The 24,014-nt window shown below is 39.9% G+C and overlaps 1 protein-coding gene across 1 annotated transcript in view; it reads right to left on the bottom strand.

The window, feature by feature from the left end:
- Positions 1 to 24,014, bottom strand: part of CAMSAP2 (calmodulin regulated spectrin associated protein family member 2) — an 82,100-nt gene that overhangs the window by 46,861 nt on the left and 11,225 nt on the right. The window contains exon 2 of the mRNA XM_029285717.1: positions 12,520 to 12,779. Coding sequence (XP_029141550.1) covers positions 12,520 to 12,779 — 260 coding nt within the window. The remainder of the gene's footprint in view (positions 1 to 12,519; positions 12,780 to 24,014) is intronic.

Below are 24,014 nucleotides of genomic sequence, written 5' to 3'. Positions count from 1 at the left end.
CAGAACCCGTTTTAAGTTTTACAAAACATTGGATCAAATGGGAATTAAACACGTATCAGAACAATGTAACAGAATAGGGATACAATATTGTACAGATGTTTACTTCCAAAACAAAGGTTAGATATTGCTTAGATCTCTCTCCTACGCTTGACCTTTTTTAAAAAACTCAACTACTCGTGTGTCCAGTTATCCATTTTATAATCTTGGAATTATTTGCTTATTTATCTAAAAGATGCACATTAAGCTTAAATGACCCAACTTTTAGTAGCTCATGCCAGCAGCAAAACCAAACACACTGAAAACAAAAACTTGACACCACAACCCTTCTTTTTTTGATGCAACCAACACGACTATCTTCAGGCCCAATTGTATCTTACCCCAGCACTTCCCAAAGACTGAGAAAGTGGCGGCTTGCNCTTATTTATCTAAAAGATGCACATTAAGCTTAAATGACCCAACTTTTAGTAGCTCATGCCAGCAGCAAAACCAAACACACTGAAAACAAAAACTTGACACCACAACCCTTCTTTTTTTGATGCAACCAACACGACTATCTTCAGGCCCAATTGTATCTTACCCCAGCACTTCCCAAAGACTGAGAAAGTGGCGGCTTGCTAGAACTCAGGGAAGAGTGCTCCACAGGGCAGAGGTTGCCACAGAAAAAGGATTATTTCTGACACCCCACTAGATGGCAGTATTTCAGAGAAGGAACATGGAATGTGCCCCCTCTATCCAATATGGCGGAATGGACAGATACTCTCAGGGAGGTCCCACAACTAACCTGGTCCAATGCCATGAAGGGTTTTCAAGATGATGACCAGCATACTGAATTGCACTCAGAAAAAAACCTGAGAATCAGTGCACACATTTTTCCTATCAGGATCCATGTTAGTCCTAGAACAATGTATCTATATTTTAGAATAAGGCTAAAGACTTCTAGTGGTTGAAGAAGGAAGAGATAAATAAATATTGGTAAAAACCACCGTCCTCATTCTATGGGAGTACTGAGTTTACAGAGCAGAAGTCTATGAGAAACCAAGTGATTTGTATATTTTCTTTTATTTCTAACAACATGCTTGGATCTTGCCCATTATGCATCAAATAAAAAAAAAAGGGGAGACAAGCCATTTAGAAAACAATGCCCAAGTAAGGCAAACTTTTTTCCAATTTAAAAAATGAGAAGGTGCTACTTCTATTGCCCTTCTAATTCTTGTACTGGAATTCCAATATTTGCTCATACATTTCTACCATGAACATCTCTTCAGGTCAGACTGTTAACAAGGGATGAATTGATGCCAGTGTTTCCATGGGGTGGAAATTTGCTTTTATACACCATAAACCTTATTTGGGGATACGGCAATATCAGATGGAACTCAGCAATTTCTATTTTTCCTTTCTCAAGAAAGAAAAGGAAAATATAGCAGCATCTACTTAGCCTTTTTCTGCTCTACTATTAGATTGCTGGAAATCAATAGAGAGATATTGTGAAATGCTATGGCTAGTGAAATTATATTGCGAATGCTGGTTTGTTATCGTAAGAGACAGCTCAAAGTTAGTACATAGCTTTACTCTTTTATGGTCATCCAACTGGTCACTCACTATACGCTATAAAAGTAAAGGTCTTTTTTTCCGGCATTCTTTGAAAATGTGCAAAATTGATTCTGAGATGAATTCCATTGTAATATTTCTTTCCTCTCTTTTCTTTTTTCACTTACTCATTCTGTGTGTATGTGGGTGTGTCAAAATGTATTTGCAGCATAACATAGTTTGTGGATAAAGACATGAAATTAGCGTGCTCAAATGCCCAATAATACGTTAGTCACATCCAAGCCAGAAAATGCGTACTTGTTCCTTCATGTGTTTTCATGCAAGGCTGCCATGGATGGGTCCTATTCTGCAATTCAAAACCAGAAACATTTGCACCCTTCACTGCTATCTGTAGAATCCCAAGAAGACTAAACAAAAAAAACACAAAAAACAGCTCTTAGATGCCCATGTCTAACATATGCCAAAGGAATGTCTGAGACAATTATTCAACAGTGACGGTCTTCCTTTCACCTTGGAAGCTATCTCCATGGAAACTAAGCCACTTTAAATACAACATTACTCATAGTAACCACAGTTTTTGTAATGTCAGAGGAAACTATAGCGATTCTTCATTTTTTGCTGCAGCATGAATTTTCCTGAATAATTTAATCAGTGACTAATACTAAGCTTAACGTAATTAAGGGAGAGTTTTATTAAAAGGAAAGTGGATTTTCTGCTGAAAGGATAAGAATTAAATGTCACTATCAAAAGCCACCATTGCTTTTTATTTGAGATGAGATAATCTATAATAACGTTCTGATCTAGAAGCACACAAAAATAAATGGGATAAAAACTTCACCCCCTCCATCCAAAATTTAAAAGATATGAATTTGCAGTATCCAGAAAGTTATCTGGTTATATCCCATACAATTTCTGAATTTTTGGGTAATTGCAAAGGTCATGTCTGCAAAATTAAAGTTCATGACCCAGATCTAAAGTGCTTGCCAGCTGAATTCTTAAGTCCATTTAAGACTTTAAACTTTAACTACAGAAATAGCTTAGGGCTTTCTGAAGACCATGTATCATTAAAGCTACAATATCTGGGCTGTAAAAATCTGAATAATGACTAGAAAGCTGCATTCTAGGGGTCATTTGGATTTTTCTAGCCTAATTAGTATAACCCTTTCTCTTATGTTTTGGACAAAAACACTTCATAATTATTAGAGACCAAACTATGCAATTACAGGTAGTTTTCGACTTACAATAGTTCATTCAGTGACTGTTCAAAGTTACAACGGCACTGGAAAAAGTGACTAATGACCGTTTTTCACACTTACAACCGTTGCAGCATCCCCATGGTCGCATGATCAAAATTCGGATGCTTAGCAATTGACTCATATTTATGAAGGTTGCAGTATCCTGGGGTTGTGTGATCACCTTTTATGAAATTCTGGCAAACAAAGTCAATGAGGAAGCCAGATTTACTTAACAACTGCAGTGATTCACTTAACAACTATAGCTAGAAAGGTAATAAAATGGGGCAAAATTCACTAAACAACTGTCTCGCTTAGCAACAGAAATTTTGTGGTCATAAGTCATAAGTCAAGGACTACCTATATCAAAATATTTGTGGCCAACTCTTACGTTAAAGTCTATAATTTTATGAAGTTTATTTTCTTTAATTCAATTTATCAAATGACAAGATATTAAAACATTTTGGAGTCCCTGATTCATTCCCTTAGAGTACAATGCTATGTTTGTCTCCTAGAAATAATTCCCACTGAATTTAGTGGGAGAAGGAGGTGTACAATAGGACTTCAGACAAAGCAATTCTAAGTGCATTTTGTTATATAAACCCTGACCCCCACCTGAGCCTACAAGACAAGTTTCACTGACAAAACGTAATATTAAATTTACTTAAAATTGCTATTTTAAAATGTCAGCCACAAAGATAAGAATAGAGTCAATAAATATGGCCTTATTGTTATTTAGGCATTTAGAAATATTTTAAGTTTACAATAAAGGGTGTTTATGTGACTAAGGACAACATATTTAGCTTTGTTCATCTATTGAAGGGATAAAAATAGTAACTACAGTAGACAGCTTTTTATATAGAGTTCAAGCTTGTTTCTTACTTCTCTCTAAAACTTGACTGGTAAGGAACATGATGATAAAGTGAAGTTATACATGTAGAATTGCATTAAATACATGAAATGAGGATCCACGTGAAAGTAATCTGTTTTGATCAAGAGATTTATCATCACCTACATATCATTAATGTTTATTTTTTATGTTCACGTTGGCCTTGTTTGATTAAGGTTCGTATTTATAAAATATCCTTTGAAAAGATAAGATGTTAGAGTCTAGTCACAGATGTTCTGAAGTCAAGGAACAGTCTTCAGTAAACTTCCTCCACAGAATCAATACAAATTACATGCCATAGGATGAAACCTACGCGTTCCACCTTTAAACACTACATAGGTATGTCACTACACAGGTGTATAACTGCAGTTACGAGTTCAAGACTTTATTGATTAACACCAGCTTAGTATACAGGCAGAGAATTATTTTGAATAGCTGTAGGCTATACATAGAACATAGAAGCAGAGGGCTGAAAAGGAACTCGGAGGTCTTCTGGTCCAACCCCCTGATCCACAGGAGCCTTACATTATCCCAGTCAAATAGTAGTCCAGTCTATTTTTGAAAACGTCCAGTGATGGAGCACCCACAACTTTGGGATGCAAGTTATTCTATTGATTAATTGTTCTCACTGTCAGAAAAATTCTCCTTACTTCTAGGTTGAATCTCTCTTTAACAGGCTTTCACCCATTACTTCTCGTCTTGCCCTCAGGTACTTTGAAGAATAAGTCAATCACCTCTTCTCCCCTTTCAAGTTCTGAAAAACACTTACGTCACCCCTAATCCTTCCCTTCAATAGGCTAGACCAGTGATGGCGAACCTTTTAGAGACTGAGTGCCCAAACTGCAACCCAAACCCCACTTATGTACCGTTGGGTGCCAGGTGGGCATGGCCCATTGGGTGGGTGTGGCCCATTGGGTGGGTGTGGCTGCGGTAGTAACGGCAGACTGGGTAGGACTAAAAAGTTCGATCAACCAATTCCAACTTTGCGAGATCTTTTTTTTCCCTGCGAGAAGTTGAAATTGATTGATTGATTGAAACTTTTTTTTTTTTGCACACGGTGGCGGAGGCCTAAAGCGAAAAGATTTTATAAAACCCAGCTGAAGGCCTAGCACTGGGACGGTGGCGCGTGTGCCCACAGAGAGGGCTCTGCATGCCACCTGTGGCACGTGTGCCCTAGTTTCGCCACCACAGGGCTAGACATACCTAGTTCCCTCAACCGTTCATCCTATGGTTTAGCCTCCAGACCCTTCACCATCTTTGTTGCTTTTCTAGTCCTTGACTGATGAGCACAACTGGGACAGGACTGAGTGAAATGACTGCTTCGCTCAGTGATTGCAATCCCAGCACTCTCAGTTGCAATCATTATGCAATCTTTTCGGGTTATTAAGCAGACAGAGCGAAAGTGCTCCCTTTCAATTCCCTCCATCCGCAAAGGGGAACCCCTCTGAAGGGCTGCAGGAACCAGAACTCAGACGTTCAGGATCTGAACTCCGTTTTTTCAGCCAATTGGAGGAAGTTCCATCAAGCAGGCAGCCTTTTCGCTCTCAAAGGGCTGCCTGCCATGGAGGAGGGGAGAATCTCAACTCCGTGTGAAACTAAGAGTTCTTCCTGGCAGGCATCCCTTTAGCTTTCAAGGGATTGCCTGCCAGGAGGGCATCTCAGCTTTGCAGCAGGCAGCAGCAACTTACAGCTTTCCCTTGGCTTTCCACTAACTTTCTGGGGAAGCCAACAGAGAAGACTATAATGGAGATTGCATGATTGTAGGGCATTTGGCAACTGGTTATTACCAAACAGGTGCAAACAGATTGTCAAGCATGGCTGGAAGTGCTCTATGGGCCAAAAAGCGCACACTTCGTGGCCATCGTGATTCTGGACTGTTCTTAAATCAGCAGTCATAAGTCCAGGACAAATACAACATGTACAAATACAATGCAGTATGTAAGCAACAATTCACTCAGCTATATGCTCTTTCTCTCTTTCTCTCTCACACAAGCAAACGTTAAATAAGGCACTCAAAATATTTATACTATTATTCCGCCCCCAATACAAATTCATTAAACTAACATTTCAACCCTGTCAAATGAACAACTACCATAACATTATAATTACAAGAGCAGATCTCCAGAAATGTGAACCACACAATTGTTTTCTCTCATTAAGAAAAAAAAATCACCAACAACTGCTTCATTACAGCGTGAACCTACATACTGCCATACTTCTGCCATTACTCTGATGTTTTGGAAAAATTGAACTTTAAAATAAAACATGTTTTTCAACAAGTCGCAATTCCAAAAATGTCTTAGACCAGCGGTCCCCAAACTTTCCACCTTGGCAGCCCGGCCCAACACAGTGTGTGTGTCAACGCTGCTCACATCGGATGTTCTTGCTTTGACAACATATGGAGATGCAGCCATTTTCCTTTACTTTATGTTTTACTCTTAAAGTTAGAATTAGATGATACTGGGGGAAAGAGGAGGAATGTGCATAGGAGATTAGTTAGACATAACAATACTGTATAAGGGTGAGAACCAAGGCTTTTTGAAATAAGAGATGATAAGAAATGGCGGTTGAAAGACTGGTGGGAAAGCCAGCATTTCAAACTAATTGGAGAATGTGATTTATGACTGTTAATTAGAGGAGGGAATTGTGCTTTGATACTATGTGCTCAGGGGAGGGGAATTCAGATTTTGGCTTGACCTATGTACGTGCCGATGTTATGCTACTCGAATAAAGATTCTTTAAGGTAAACAATGCCTCAAAGTTCTTTGAAGAGTTTCATCTGTCGGAACCATGACAGTGTGTGTGAGTGGCAGGCACACGGACGCACAGCTGCATTGGAGCTTCAGGCATGAATGAAGCACACTTGCGCTCATGCATGGAGCTCTACTTGAGCAGAGGGTGCGTGTGCTTGCATGTAAAGCTCCACTCATGTGAGCGGAGAGTGGAGCTTCATGCGCCTGCCCATTGCTTGCACAGCTCAGTAGAGCAGGGGTCCCCAATCCCTGGTCCATGGACTAGTACTGGTCCGTGGCATTCCAGCAACCGGTCCGCACAAACAAGCAAAGCTCCAAAACCACACACTCTCTGGTCTGCGGAAAAACCTTTCTCCACAGAACCGGTCCCTGGTGGAGGGGACCTCTGCAGTAGAGGGCTGTGGCCATGGGGTTGGGGACCCCTGCCTTAGACAGAATTCCTTGACTGGGAAAATATGCATATTTTTTAATAGGGGCCTACTATTTACAATTTTAAATTATTAATAGCGTTCCATAGGCTATTTGTTCTATTAGCACTATCTCAAATTGTAATTTGAAAAGTACTGGGCATTTTTGTATATCTGTATATCTAGGTAATAGCATCTGTAGGATAACCCTGCACATTTACCCTTCCTTGTTTTTATAACATTCATTTGAAACACTTCGAAGTATATTTCTTTCCTTTAAAATTAATTCTGAAATACCTTTTTATTACAAGGTGTTTTCTCTATCTCTATAATATTTTAGACTCTTTCCTGAAAAGAAAGCTCCAAGCAGCCACCAGACCGAGCATATATTCTCTTCCCAATAGATTTGGTTGGAATAGAAAAGCAACATATACTTAGTTATATTTGTATTTTAACTGGAATATTATGAAATGTCAATAAATAAACAAACCGCCCTGAAATTGTCTCTGATTTGCTTTTAATAGTCCATTGGGATAGGGTGTCTCAGTGGGGTCTTACATTTAAAAAGTGCATTAACAGTTTACAGGTGAAAAACATACTTGCTATGTCAAAACATCTAGTTCCTTTCATCCTAATTATAATACAGACCTTGCCCAGGATGATTATCTGGACTGAAACAGATTGATAGCTAGACCTCACATTCCCATCTATTGAATAGAGGTTATGGCAGGCCAGTAAAGGACTGGCCACTGGACAAAAAGGAAAACTGGGCGGAAATTCAAGAACAGCTCACAAGATTGAGGTGGTATTATACCCTTGGCATGCTGAAACATCTCTTTATTAGATTAGCAATTTAATATACAAAAGACTTCTCTGGAATCTGAAAATTAACACTGCAGCCGATTTGAAAAAGCTACAGTGAGTGAAGGGTTCTTAATACCATAAATTTGCTCATATTTTAGAAGTCCTACAACTTTTTTCTTTTGCTTATTAACGATTCCTCATCTGAACTGGAGGAGGAATATAACAAATTTTATTTCAGAAGCCCTCCAACTTTTTTTTTTTGCGTATTTGCTTATTTACACAAAGGGAAAAAACAGTCCAACCTTATTTACACAAAGGGAAAAAACAGTACAAAAATAGTGCCATAAAAAACAGAATAGAAACACAAGTTAAAATAGGCAAGAAAATGGTAAGTGAGCACCTGTCCACCCTAGATGAGTGCAAATCACCAGGACCAGATGGACTACACCCCAAGGTTCTGAAGGAACTGGCAGATATGATCTCAGAACCACTGAACTATATCTTTCAAAATCCTGGAGCACTGGGGAACTACCAGGGGATAGGATGTAGTTCCCATCTTCAAAAAAGGAAAAAAATGGATCCAGGAAATTACAGACCTATCAGCCTGACCTCAATACCTGGGAAGATCTTGGAAAAAATAATCAAGCAATGAATCAGCGAACACCTAGAGGCAAACAAAGTCATTACCAAAAGCCAACATGGGTCTGTCAAAAACAGATCATGCCAGACAAATCTTATTGCATTCTTTGACCAGGTGACAAAATTAGTGGACCAGAGGAATGCTGTGGATATAATTTACTTGGACTTCAGTAAGGCGTTTGATAAAATAGATCACAATCTACTACTTGACAAGATAGAAAAATGTGGGTTAGTCAGCATCACCACCAGATGGATTCGGTAGCTGGCTGACCGGCCGTACTCAGCGTGTGGTCCTCAATGGAACTGCGTCTACATGGAGGAAAGTGTGTACTGGGGTGCCCCAGGGCTCTGTTCTAGGCCCAGTGCTCTTCAACATCTTCATCAATGACTTGGACGAGGAGATAAATGGGGAACTCATCAAATTTGCAGACAACACCAAGCTGGTAGGAATAGCAACACTCCAGAAGATAGGCTTAAGATACAGAAGGATCTTGACAGACTTGAACATTAGGTGCTATCTAACAAAATGAAATTCAATGGTGAAAAAAGTAAGGTTCTACATTTAGGCAAGAAAAACCAAATGCACAGGCATAGTATAGGTGGTACTATGCTCAATAACAGCAACTGTGAGAGGGATCTTGGAGCCCTAGTGGACAATTACTTAAATATGAGCCAGCAATGTGCTGCAGTTGCCAAAAAAGCCAACACAGTGCTAGGCTGCATTAACAGAGGGATAGAATCAAGATCATGTGAAGTGTTAATACCACTTTACAATGCCTTGATAAGGCCATACTTGGAATACTGCATCCAGTTTTGGTCACCACGATGTAAAAAAGATGTTGAGACTCTAGAAAGAGTACAGAGAAGAGCAACAAAGATGATTAGGGGACTGGAGGCTAAAACATATAAGGAACGGTTGCTGAAATTGGGTATGTCTAGTTTAACGAAGGACTAGGGGTGACATGATAGCAGTGTTCCAATATCTCAGGGGCTGCCACAAAGAAGAGAGAGTCAAGCTATTCTCCAAAGCACCCGAAGGCAGGACAAGAAGCAACTGATGGAAAATAACCAGAGAAGCAACCGAGAACTAAGGAGAAATTTCATGACAGTTAGAACAATTAATCAGGGGAACAACCTGCCTCCAGAAGCTGTGAATGCTCCAACACTGGAAGTTTTTAAAAAGAGACTGGACAGCCATTTGTCTGAAATGGTATAGGGTTTCCTGCCTGAGCGGGGGGTTGGACTAGATGACCTCCAAGGTCCCTGCCAACTATTAATAATAATAATAATAATAACAACAACAACAACCATTCCTCATCTGAATTGGAGGAGGAATATAACAACTTTCAACAGTAAATGTAACTTGTCCTAATGTACCTCTGGCAGCTGGAAGAGGTTCTGTTCCATTTATCACTTGGCCCTTAGAGATACGAACTATTTGAAACAAAGTATTAACCTCAATTCATAAGACAATCACACTGCAGGAATAAAGGGAGATTAAATTCAAGCAGTCTTGAAAAGAAATTCGCCAATTGTCATCAAAATGAATTGTTTTTATTTATCTTAAAGGAAGCTAACTTTGAATTTCGGGCAATCCACTCTCCAAAAAAAGGAAGATTATAAGCCTTTAAAAATTTTAATACATACATGCAAACAATTACACTATATATTGAATAGTTTTCCTACTTGTTAACTCGGCTACTTTATTGAATCAAGATGTTGCACAGAAAAATATAGTCTAGTCAATAACCATAATACAGAACAACTATAATTACAAAGCCATCGTACAGGCTTAACATGAAATTGTTAAATTTATATCTATCCTATAATTCAGTGAATAGTTGCCTGAGCTTCAACTTCAGAAGAGAACATTTTTAAGGAGTTCAATTTTCCTGATACCAAGAAACAAGACACCTCTTTTAAATTGCCAAAAATGTAATTAATAGGATGAGAAAAATATTTCAATTAGTTAGCTAGAGCCAAATTTCTCTGACAACTAAGCAGACAAACAGAAATATTTCAGCCATTTATTTGTTATGAAATTTTATATCTGCATATTTTCTGTTACATTTTTTTTTACATTTATGCTATATAGCTTTAACCTTGGAAGGATGGAAGGCTGTGGGCAGAGTTAGCTTGCAATACTGCATTTTAACCACTGCACCATCAGGGCTTCTAATGGTTCAATCCCTTGATCACCAAAGTTCATCAGGAGGTTCCTTCTGCCATTATTTCTACAAGTTCCTTTGTTTGCATTGTCCTATTGAGTTATAGTTTGTGGATGTATAAAAAAGGTACAATAGCTGTATCAAAATGCTACAGAAGAGGGAGGTATAGCAAGGTAAAAGAGAGAAAAGCCTGTGATACTGTGATTCTCAATTCCAGAATTCAAAATGAAGTATTCTTGCCCTTTTTCCCTGTCTTCCTATGCTTCAAATGTCCTAAACAATCCCTTATGGACCAAGGTTTGTTTCATATGGTTGCTTTTCTCCCTAATCCATCATTTTAGCAGATTATTACCTGAGCAGGTAGCTTCATTTGGGTTTTATGTAGGCATGTGTTTTCCTCACGATGCATTTGTATCGGTTTATGCTTATGTTCATAATTCCTTGCATTCCTACCAAAAATCTTAATAAATAGTTTTTTATTTTTCCAATCTTCAGTTGTTTGAATAGGAAATATTTTCAGCTTTTTTGGTGGGAGAGTTGTTCAATTATTCTCTCTCTCTCTCTCTCTCTCTCTCTCTCTCTCCCTCCCTCTAGCCCTCCCTCTCTCCCTCGCCCCTCTCTCTCCCCCCCTCTCTCCACCACCCAAAAAATCTTACTCATTGTGAACTTTTCTCACAGCTATTCTCCCAAACAACTATGCTGGGTACAGAATTATTGAGCACTGACTGCAAAGAATGTTGGCAATGCTCCCTTGTTACTTTCTGTGCCAGCTAATTGGGGGCACTTGTTATCTTGTGGAAGTAGAAAATATACCAAATTTGCCCAGCTTTTTCTTGCAACTGCACACTGGATAGGAAAACTAAAAATAGCTATCAAACATTTTTGGACTAAATTCTGGACTTTAAAAACTCCAACTTGACATTCACCCTTCCCGTCACTAAAAATCCAGATTACATCAACTGAATTACACACTACAATAATCAGTTTAAAAACAACAGTACTTCACAATACTGCTATCCCTTAATCCAAGATTCAGAGTAGAATACTAGATATCTGCTATAATACTGACTCTAACCCTACACTGTACAATCAGCTAAACAGATGCTGATTTTAGGGTAAGTACTTGCCACTGAAATATTTCCACTCTTTTTGTACTTCTGCATTTCCATGCAGTTACGTACAACTGTAATATTCAGACTGACTAGCCTCTTTAAAATAGTTATTGGATACCAACAGCTTCCAACTCAAAATTTAAATGAAACATGCAAAGCCACTTCAACATTTTTTTAATCAAAGTATAAATGAACAGGCCTATATGGACAGATAAGTCACACTATTTTAATCAAAACAGGAAACCATGGGGAATCAGATCCAGACTTAGAATAGATTCATTTAAGTCATCCAGTCATGCCCAAATTGTCTTGCTGATTTAATTGCACTGGCTATTCTTACTAAATTTGAATCTAAATATGTATAAGCAAGACAAAAATCTTAAATATGTAAAACACTCTTCTTTTCAGTTATCAAGATTTTTGAACTGGAGTAATTCAAGCTATTAGGGCAGTGGTGGGATTCAGCTGGATCGCACCAGTTCAGTAGAACTGGTAGCTATTTTTTTGTTGTCTTTGGCAAACCAGCTGATGCCCTAGCCCTTTTTTGCAAGGCTCAGAACGGATCGCCAGAAGTGCATGGACGCCACTTCCGGAAGTCCCTTCTAACCCGGAGTCCGAGGCGCAGAATGGGCCACCGGAAGTGCGTGGACACTTCCGCCACTTCCAGAAGTCCGTTCTGAGCCTGGGAGGCCTCCCCCAGGCCTGCCAGGCTCAGAACAGACTTCCAGAATTGGTGTCCACGCAGAGAACCAGTTGTTCAGGTATTTGAATCCCACCGCTTTATTAGGGGCAATAGGGAAGAGCTATATAATTCATCTCTTCAACTCTGTAGCTATTTGGTACCTTCAGTTTATGATATTTTACTTGCCAATTTATTGAAACTGGAAAAAAAGCCCCTGTAGTGCTGCTAAGAGTACTAATACGGCAAGGAACAATCAAGAACTAACATAGAAATCCCAAAACTCACCATCTGAATAGGTTTCTTGTGCAAGTCTCTCTCTGTTACCAGTTTCTCCTGGTCGGTAACATAGAGGCCTTTTTGTGCCAAAGCTTGGATAACAGCATCATGACCCAGGAGAGGCTTGGCAGCATCGCTCTTCAGGATGAGACTTCCTGCACGACAGTAAAGTTCTGCAGACAGCAGCAAATTAACCACAGGAGGCTTAATATGTTCCTGGTCATACTGATCTGTATAAAATGGTTCTCGAAGCTCATCTGGTATATTTTCTGGAAAAAAACACGTATGCCTCGAGTTAAAAATGACAGTCTAATTCTCAGAACAAGTACATAATCTGTTCTAAATAGCCATAATACATTAAAATGACTTCATAATTGCTCTAGTATCAGCATCAATGTCTAAATTCCGCTAAGCAAAACATTCAAATTATCTGCAAAATTTGCCAAAATTTAATCCCTTGTGTTTGTTCCTTAGAAAGTAATAATTTGATAATTTTGGTGGTTGTATGATAATGGGAAAAGATAGCTTCAAAGCTTCCGGGCAGGATTCATGGTGAACTAGATCTCTCTGAACAAGTGGGAACGGTGTTGGGTAAATTGGCTACCAGATGGTGAATTTTGGCCAGTGGGATAAAGGAGAATTTGTGAGATCGTCTGCTTGTACTCTAGATGGATGCTCCTTGTGAAAGACAGCAGAGAGTAAGATTTTCTGGTTGGCTTTGAATTAAGTGACTGGGATATGAAGAATTTAAATCAGGTTCACAGTCATAATATAGTGCAGGGCTTTTCAACCAGTGGTACGGGTACCATCTTGGTACATTGGCACATGGCAGGTGGTATGCGACCATCCTAGAAAAGTGGTAGCAGGGATGGGGAATGAGCTGAACCGGTGGCAGCACTGCACAAGCCTGAGCGAGAGATGGCTGGAGCTGCAGGGATGTCAGGGCTCAGCAGAAGCACCAGGATCAGCGCTTCTTCGGGAATGTCAGGGCTCAGTGGAAGCGCCAGGATCAGCGCCAGGCTCCAGCTGGGGCTCGGCGCTGATCCTGGCGCTTCTGCTGAGCCCAGAAGAAGCACCGATCAGCTGGAATGTTGCAGCATCTCCAGAGTCTTGTGATTTACATTCAGATGCTTGGCAACTGATTCATATTTATGACGGTCATAGTGTCCCAGGGTCATGTGAAGTGACCAAAACTTGCTGCAACCACCCAGCAGACAGGGGGAATAAAAACCAAACACACCCCACCCCACCCCCGCTGCCAATCCTCAACAGAAATGCTCACAACAATGAAAACCTCGGACAGGGGGAAGAGTGCCGCTGGGTGGGCAGGCAGGTGTCTTGCTCGGCTGTGCCTTGGGGGCCACTTTTTTCAGTGCCATTGTAACTTCAAACAGTCACTAAGCGAACTATTGTAAGTCGAGGACTACCTGTACTTTTTTCCTTTTTTTTTTTTTTGGTCATCAAGTTTTTGACACCTTGCTAGGCGACTGGTGGTACTCGGATATTGGCATATCCTAAAAGTGGTACAATGGGTGAAAAGGTTGAAAAGCCCTGATATAGTGTATATGGAGACAAAACTTTGGGCGTAATTAATTTACAGCTAAAAAAGAGATTTTCTGAGCAGCAGGACAAAAAAAATCCATTTGGTGAGTTAACATTCTTTCTGGATTACAAAGGGAAATAAAAGGTTTAAAAAATTTGACAAAAAGCTTAACCAGGAATGGATGTAAGAAATATGTCTATTGAGAAGAGGTGAGATATGGGAAGAAGAGAACTTTTGTTGAAATATCAGAGAAAGTGATAAGTTACTGTAATTGTCTGTACTTGTCTGAAGGGAGGGGGAAGTCATGTTTTTATATATCTTTTTTATTTTCTTTGTTATATTTTTTTCTTTTTCTCCGCACTATTTTTCTTGCCTTTTTGTACTCTTAGTTTGTATTAGTTATTTTTATATTTGTATTTCTAAACTTAAAAGAAAAATTAAAACTGGACAGTAAGTTAGTTGAATCATTTGATATTAAATTGACTAAATCACTTATCAATATTAGTAATACTAAATTCACAGTTTTTGAATAAAGAATCAATGATATTTTTAAAGATGAAAGAGCAGATGAAATAAAGTTTTAAAAATGGAAAGCTCTGTAAAACAAGTGTCTGGAAATGTAAAACAACTTAATCACAAGGTAGAAATTCTCAAGAGTAAGACAGAAGTTAGAGTTTGAAAGAGAACTAGATAATCTGGCTGCACTGGAATTGAGAGTGAAGGAATTTTGTTTGATATTTAGAGCAATTCCGGAAGATTCTGATGAAGATATTAAATAAAAGATTATTTACAAATTTAGCAATTTTTAAAATTGGGATGAGAGGAGGCAGAAATTAGAATATATATAGAATAAATACAAGATTTGCAAGAATAAGAATTACAAAATATGAAACCAGCAGAGGTTTCAACTGAATTCTATCTACCATTTAAACATCTTTAATAAAAGTATATATTGGTGGTAGGAGGAGATAGTTTCAAAATATACTTCTTATAAACTCTTTCTCTTTCTCTCTCCCTCCCCATAAAACCACGATCTATTGGAGTTACTTTTCCACTTCTTTCAAGAATTAAAAAGTCTTGAATAAAAGCCTATTTTAAATTCAAATTATAAGCTCCTAGATTATAGCAGCTTCAGAAAAAATGGGGGTTCATATGAAACTAATTCCATTAAATAAATAAAGGTCCTATGAAAAGATGCCACATCAATAATAAGTTCCCCAACATGCTGGTTTATTCCGTAGGGAAGAGAATACTATGAGTCTGTGTCAGAAGTGATATAATATAGAAACAGCTTAGTACTTCAGTAAGAACAGGACAGCTGTGGAAACAAGGCCTACTTGTTAAATTTATGACTTGCCAATTCAGCTCTTCAGCCTGGAAATATGAAGAAACAAACTATACATGACAGAACGAAGTTGGAGAAAGATTTCTTTAAACTCTACCAGCACCATCTTCCTTTCCAAATATCTCGGACTGGTTGCAATAGCTGAAAAAATATCAACCCAAAAGCTGTACAGTGTTGCAAAAACTTTATCTGATCACAAATCTGTCAAATCATATATAATTGACTTATATGAACACCAATAACATGATAGAACTGTATTAACAAAAAAATGTTCCATAATGTATATTGAACATTATGAAACTTTTAGATACAGAGTTAAAAGGAATTCTTCCATTGTTAGAAGCTGAATCTTTATAATTTTTTTTACCCTAGAACAAACATTAATCGTATAAGCACCTTCTGGACTTGGCCAGTTATTATCAATAAAGATTATTCTTAGTGAAAGATTTATTACAATTCTTTTTGTGGATACTTGGAAGAAAACAAGATGAGAACTGCAAACATGCTAGCTTTCTCTAACACTTTAAAGGACGTCATTTTAACTTTTATTGCACAAATGTACTACTGAATGCAGTGAAAAATATGGAAATATAGTATTTGATTTTAGATATTTTTGTTAGAACATGCAATTTTATAAATTTTTTCTTAATTTTGCTTTTAAATCTTTTTTGTAAAGCAAAAATATAAATGTGAACAATGATTTTTTTTTGTCCTTATGAGCCTCTTTTCAATTTTACCCTTTTCAGGTTTGCCCTTCATTCCTCCCTTCCAAGAAATATGGGCACCACCATACTTAACTTATAAGTAGTATAAGCATCAATATACAACGTATTCGGGGGGAATCTCCCTAAATTATTTAGTTGATAGTTTTGATAGTTAGCGCCACGATTATGGTTCCCGTAGTGCCCAAGATGTTCATTCTGTTGAGGATTATGTGATATGAGTGTAACACTTACCAAGGGCACTCAATAATGTATGATCTATCCTCTGGCATGTGTATATAGAAATATTTTGCATAAATTTCATTTTTGTTGCAGCTAGCACAGGTTATCCAAAGATAATAATTTTTACTTAAAAAACATCTATGCCATTTTACAGCCAAATCCTTTAAAGTGTGTTTCCACAAACAAAAAGAATACAGTGCTAACAATTTGAAAATAATTATACAATTAAAGCTACAATACTCTTCCCTAAAACTAAGCTACTGCTTTTTTAAAACACACACACACACACTACAATTGATACAAGCATGAGCTTTGCACTGGATCACACATGAAAGGATGTGTATTGTCTCACTTGTAAAAACAGCCTAATAATGCAAGTAAACCAAATGAAGTCCACTTGCATGAATGTACATGATGTCCTATTTACCATATAGCTCAGTAATGGCAAACCTTTTAGAGACTGAGTGCCCAAACTGCAACCCAAAACCCACTTATTTATTGCCGGGTGCAAGGTGAGTGTGGCCCACTGGGTGGGTATGGCTGTGGTGGTCATGGCAGACTGGATGGGTGTGGCCAAGGTGGGCATGGTCACCTCGATATTGCTCATGGGGAGGGACGCCTGTGGGGGCCGGGCAGGGTTGGGGGAGATCCAGGGGGTCTCTGGCAGGTGGGGTGGTGGGCAGAAGGCTCGTCCTGCAGGGTGAGGCGAGGTAGGGTGGGGGTGCCATTATCGCAGGGCAAGGCAAGGCAGGGGTCAGAGCAGCTAACACCATCAGTCCCCGCACACAGAGGCCAGCGAGCACATGGGGGCCGACAGTGTCCGTCAGCAGCCACAGCCTGCCGGTTCCTCAACCGGCACACTCTAGGGCTCTGCAGCCCACCAGCAGCAGTTCAGAGAAGTGCCCACAGAGAGGCTCTGAGTGCCGCCTCTGGCATGCGTGCCATAGGTTCGCCACCACTGATATAGCTTAATAGAACTGATTTAAAGATGTTGTGAGTTAGCACGAATTATCCCTCAAATATTGAAGTCTTTTGGCTTTGTTTCATTAGTGCCTAACATACCGTATTTTCCGCCGTATAAGACTGGGCGTATAAGACGACCCCCAACTTTTCCAGTTAAAATATAGAGTTTGAGCGAGAGGGGGGGGAGAGAAAACTTGATGAGTAATATGCCAAACCACATGTGTAAAGGAATAAAATAGAATACCCGTATTTTCCGGCATATAAGACGACTGGGCGTGTAAGACGACCCCCAACTTTTGAGAAGATTTTCAGGGTTTAGAAAGTCGTCTTATACGCCGTAAAATACGGTACTCTCTTGACATAGGACTCAGTCTCTGAATCTGATTTTGAAGAAGCTGCTCCAGCAGAACCTATGGAATGTCAGCCTCAGGAGACAGAAAGCCAAGAAGCATCCGAGACTCATCAAACACAGCGGCATTAAGATGATGATATTAGGCCTCTCAGCTCTGCACCCAGCAAGTAAAGCAAAGAGCAGAGGAAAAAAAAATATTCTATGAGACTCCTTGCCAAGCAAGAGAATAAACCTCTTGATTAAAGACAGTTGGCTACAGTATGATTTAAGAGGCAGCTCTGTCCCATATTCCTGTGCTGGAAACAGCTGATTTTCTGCTTTGGCATGTCATTCCTGTGAAAGTTGCTCATGAAACTCTTGATATTGGACAGGCTGACTTAGCTATCTGCTCTTCAGGCTGGATTTGACTTCTTTTCTGTGCATTCCTACAGAAAGTGAAACTACCCGGGCAAGCGTCCTTCCGCATAGACCAGGGGTAGGCAACCTTGGCTCTTTTATGACTCGTGGACTTTAACTTCCAGAATCCCTGAGCCAGCCATGCTGGCTCAGGAATTCTGGGAGTTGAAGTTCACGAATCATAAAAGAGCCAAGGTTGCCTACCCCTGGCATAGACTCTGTTTGGTTTATATTCCTTGACTGCAGTTATCTCTTAACTTCGAGTAAATTGCGAATCTCCATAGCAACAGTGGAATGTGTAATTGAAACCTGAAGCAGGACACCTACATAAATGAATCTGGGAAAAGAACACAAATCGCTTGATTTATCTTTAATATAAAATAAGCAGTGACTAATCCAAAAACTTGCCTCCAGTGTGCTTACTAGTTATTCTTGAACAGATCTGTTATTCTCTTTTAAGTGATAGCTCCCAAAGGGCACTGCGGGATACTTTACATTTTTGACCTTACTACATTATTTAATAAATGGAACTGTTTGGTATTTCTTTTGCTTGTGAAAAAATAAGAACTGAGTTTGGGAACCATTCCTTTAAAGCAGGGGTGTCAAACTGCCGGCCCGCAGGCCAGTTGCATCATACGGAGGCCGCGCCCACAGCAGCTCTGGCAATGCAAAAAAAGTTGTGACACGTCACGACACATCACGTGACGCGGCGAGTTTGACACCCATGCTTTAAAGTATTACTTTTTCCAATTAAAAAAAATGAAAACTATGTTCTTCTAGAATCTTTCATAGATACACATTTTGAAGAAAATTATGAGAATTTCAAGTGTACATCCATTACACAACAGGAAGATGATGTTGTTAGAGATATCCGGGGTCTGTTGTCTAGGAAAAAGTGGCTCAAGCATTTTTTGAAAGTCCAGAACTTCCAGATAATGTTCATAAACAGTTCAGACAGAAACCCTTCTAATTCACAGGAGTATAAGAAGGAAAGAGGTACAAAACAACCAGACTTGCAAGATTGTTATTATAGTTGATGTGTGTTGATATAGTCAATCTGCTCGTGTTTGATCTTGTGGATCAATTTCATTGTCTGGTTTACGTAGTGCAGTGGTGGCGAACCTATGGCACGCGTGCCAGAGGCGGCACTCAGAGCCTTCTGTGGGCACATGTGCCATGCCCCGGAGATGACAACTGTCCCTCTTCAACCAGCCGCCTGCTAACTCGCCGAGGTCCCACGTGGCTGGATGCATCCCAGCACCCATGCGCTCGCTGGCCTCTGTGTGCAGGGGCCGATGATGTCAGGCAGCAGCTGCCCCGGCTCCTGCCTCACCTTGCCCTGTGACAATGGCACCCCCACCCTGCCTCACCTTGCCTTGCCTCGCCCTCAGGACGAGCCTCCTGCCCACCTACAAGAGACCCCCTGGATCTCCCCCAACCCTGTCCGGCCCCCATAAGCGTCCCTCCCCACAAGCAAAATTGAGGTGATCACGCCCACCTTGGCCATACCCATCCAATCTGCCATGACCAACAAGGCACGCCCATCCAGTGGGCCACGCCCACCTGGCACCCGGCAATAAATAAGTGAGTTTTGGGTTGCAGTTTGGGCACTCGGTCTCTAAAAGGTTCGCCATCACTGATCTAGTGGGACTGATATCAAAGCTAAATTTAGACATTTAGGACTTGAGTATTTTTAGCTTTGTTTGTTTGATTTCAACATATTTCACAAATAATCCCACTAGTATAGATTTAAGGTCTTATCATTCATATGAATTTGACTGATAAGGATATTAATAAACCACAATAGCTGTTTCCTGTCCTTTCTCCTAAACAATTAGTTTAACACTAATCTATTCTCAATAAAACAGTACAGGTAAACAAGATGAATTTATATGAAATAAAACTTAAATGAATGAAAATTGAAAGGCAGCCTATTTTTTGTGGCTGTTTTATTCTTTTTGAAGAAAAAAGTTTTTATTCTTTTTGAATACTTGGCATTTATTATTTTTGAATACTTGCCATTATATGTTATATTTAAGCTAAAGTTAATATTCATGTTCATACGTTTTGGACAATTTCTGGACCACCTGTGCCCTAACCCCATTTCTGTAGCCTTGATAAAGACCAGGCTTTTGAAATGTTCGTACTGTACTGTAAGCCATCTAAAACCTGTGTGAATAGACAGCATACAAAGTATTGTAATAAATAAATGGTGATTCATGGTAGTACAACAGGCTCAACAAAACAGTAACATTTTTTTTTTATTTCAAGAAAACCTTATGCAGCATTGTGCATACGGAAAGTAAAAAAAAAAATCAAAGTGGGGGTCTTAGCAGTGAGATGGAAACTCTGCCCCTTTTTGTACATATGTCAATGTGGTGTCCTTGGTGCTCTCTAAGCTTGGCTGTTTTCTTACAAAGATTTCATTACTCAACTAGGTAACAATGCTATTTGTCAATGTTGCGTAGATGTACAAAGAGGCTTACAGTATTTCAGTATTTCCATTTTTACCTGCACACAATACTGTAAAAAACCCGGCACTTTTACAGTAAGTTTCTTTACAGCATGAAGGGATTTCTGAACAAGCTCTAACTTCAAGTTCACCGTTTACTAGGAGGAAGTCAATACTAAATTTAGTAAACGAAGGCTGTGTGCTGATTTTGCCTCTATTCCAGAAAGCTTTGAAGTCAGAATATAAAGTTGATAAGCAGTTTAAACTAGCGGTTTGGGCAATCTAGCTCACCATAAATATAATGCGGTTTATGACGATCAGCCCTGCTGATTTCAGACATAAGAAGATAACATCAGGAAGTGATTTGTGTTCCATTTTCAGAAGGCACTGACCACAGAAAGACTAAGTCTTGATTACAGAAGGGCGGCCCGAACCTCCTACTTTCCCAAAGATGCTGTGGCATAAAAATTACTGTAATACAGGACAGCTTTGCTATTTTCTTTTTAGGAGTCGAGCTCTCCAGATGCGATGCAACTCCAGTCTCTTTCTGCCTCAACCTTGTAACCTTCAACGGAGCGCATTTCCTGTGCTGATGCTGCTAGAGTTCCCTTATGCGTCTGCTCTATATAGTACAAAATGTTCCCAAGTGCAAAAGTAAACAAAGGTCTTTGAACAGCCAGGCCGAATGGCTCACAAAGGCAAATAAAATTAATTGAAAGGTATTTTTTTTCCTTTCATCTCAATTTACATTCTAATTATATCATCCCCCTCCATTCATCCATTTCTAAAAGCAACGTACCACACTGCGGTTTAAAACAGGGAACTGGTGGGAAATTTCAAAAACAAAATGTAGAGAAATCTACAGTAGGCAGTCTATTTTTCAATGGACAACACACTACATAAGGATTGATCCAAATATAAAGATACACAGAAATAAGGAAGCACTATCTATAATTTATCTACAGGGTATCCAACACTTGTTCTACAGCAGGGGTAGTCAACCTTGGCTCTTTTATAACTCATGGACTTCAACTCCCAGAATTCCTGAGCCAGCATGGCTCAGCTTGGAAACCTCTCCCTTTCCCCTCAGCACGGCTGGCTCAGGAATTCTGGGAATTGAAGTCCACCAGTCATAAAAGAGCCAGGGTTGACTACCCCTGTTCTAGAGTATTGTAATGGTTAAGGTGGTATTTCTTAGCAACGTTAGTATTTGTGGGTTTCAAATCCCAGAATCCCCCAGGCAGCAGCTGGAAGTCTGCACATCTTAAAGTTGTCAAAGTTGAGAAACACTGGGTTAAGGTCCAAATTAGGGCCTACATTACCTTGAGATCCTAAAAAAAAAATGGGAAAAAAAACTCTACTAAATTTAAACACACACATTCAGTAGACAAGTAAGTTTGAGGTACCATCAATTTTCAGCACATTTTGTACTTTCAGTCCTATTTAGAGTCACTGAAAAAGATTTACTTGTATCATTTGGCAATATAACATACTGCTGCTGTATTATATGTTGTGAGTTAATAACTCACAGAGAGGGAACAAGGTCTTCCCTTAAGCATCTAAGATCCAAGCTATATATCATTCTTAGGATATAAACATATCATATTCAACCCAGAAATAAGATGAGTAATTATTAAGTCTGCTGTACTATAAAAATTCTAAATGTCTCCATGGATAATTCCAAAAACGAATACAGCTGCCAAATTGAAACCAAATACGAATATTCAAACTTCTTTCAAGGGCAGTAACCTTATCATATTAGAATACTTCTATATTAGACCAATATAGAAATTGCATAGGAAATTGGAGCATCAGTTTGATCATCCAGAATAGATCAAATGCTCCTTTTTCATTATACTTCTATTTTATTTATGCCACTTTCCATTCTGGAGCTGGAGGTGACATAAAAGACTCCAGCACTTTTCCACCATTAATCAACACTCAGATCAGCATAAATTAGCTCCAAGGTCAACTTCAGATCAACAATCAAGTAAGCAACACCCCAATCAAGAAGCTGCCACAGAGCCATTAGTAAAGAGCCCAACCAAAGAATCCCTAAGACCGCCCCACCCACCCAGATAGGCAAGACACCAGAATATAAACAGATAGCAAACAACACTCCTTACTAGCACTGATGATGTTACCTAGTTAGGGTAATGAAACGTCCACAAGAAAACAAGCAAGCTCAGAGAGCACCAAGGATCCCTCACTTCAACCCCGAGCTACAAATATTCTCCTTCATTGGTAACACATAATGTTCCCTTGTCCCGATTCTTCTCTATTTCAATAATCCTGACAGGTATTTGGGCTGAATGGGATTGGCCTAGCTTCACCTGGTGAGCTTCTATAGCTGAAGGAGAACAGAAATGGCCTCTCCCATTGCCAGCGCAATACGTTATCCAGTACACCGCATTTACTCTGGGTGCCTAGTAATTAAAAGTTAATTATTGCTTCCTCATGTCTATCTTTTGATTGCACTCTACTTAGTTTACCTTATATGGAGAAGCAGATTATATATAATGTATATCTCTGAATACTTTTTTTTTAAAGATTATGGGTTCCACTAGTAAACTATGGAGAAATTGTAAGATCCATGGTAGTCAAAAGAACACACTAATTATTTAGAGAATCCCATTCAGAGCATGTACCTCTATACCAGTGGTTCTCAACCTTTTTAATGCCGCGACCCCAACCGGTTGTAAGTCGAGGACTAAACCGGTCGTAAGTCGAGGACTAAACCGGTCGTAAGTCGAGGACTACCCAACCGGTCGTAAGTCGAGGACTTTCCCTGCCCGGGAGTGCCGCACATGTGTGGTTCCGCCCCCTGTGCCGGCCGAGGCGTAGCTGGCAAGCGGCAGAGACGGAGCAGGCCGACCACCAGCTGGCCCAGCCCAAGGGAGGTAAGGCACCCGCCGGAAAAGGGGGAAAAAATGGCGGACAAAAAAAATGGCGGACAGCCTTGCTTGGCGACCCCCATGAAATGGTCGATCGACCCCAAATGGGGTCCTGACCCACAGGTCGAGAACCACTGCTCTATACTTTGCACAGACATCTGTAATATGTCACAGTAATGTTAGAATGATGCACACCCTTACAGGTAGTCCCTGACTTACGACCAAAATTTCTGTTGCTAAGTGAGGTATTTGTGAAGTGAATTTTGCCCCATTTTAGGACCTTTCTTACTTGATAAGTGAACTACTGCAGTTCTGAAATTAGTAACACAGATGTTGAGTGAACCTGGCAAGTCTGTAGCCGAAAGCAAGCCAAGTTCTCCAGGGCAAACTCCAGGGCCAGCTCTTCGCCCAATAAATAGGCCACGACTGAGTCCACCAGGCCGACAAGTCCAACGGGCCACAGGCCGCGACCACGACCGTCCGTCATACCACCAGGTCCCCGAGCCGGCCTTCAGCAGCCGAGCCTCAACCAGATCACCAGGTCCGCTAAACCACCGAATATCAAACGACTGGGCCGCCAGGTTGCTGGGCCACCAGGCCGCCAGGCCACCAGGC

Source organism: Protobothrops mucrosquamatus, unplaced genomic scaffold (assembly GCF_001527695.2).
Source record: "Protobothrops mucrosquamatus isolate PMUCROS unplaced genomic scaffold, P.Mucros_1.0 scaffold_182, whole genome shotgun sequence".
Lineage (NCBI taxonomy): Eukaryota > Metazoa > Chordata > Lepidosauria > Squamata > Viperidae > Protobothrops > Protobothrops mucrosquamatus.
The sequence above is the reverse complement of the archived record's forward strand: the minus strand, read 5'-3'. Positions and strand labels throughout refer to the sequence as shown.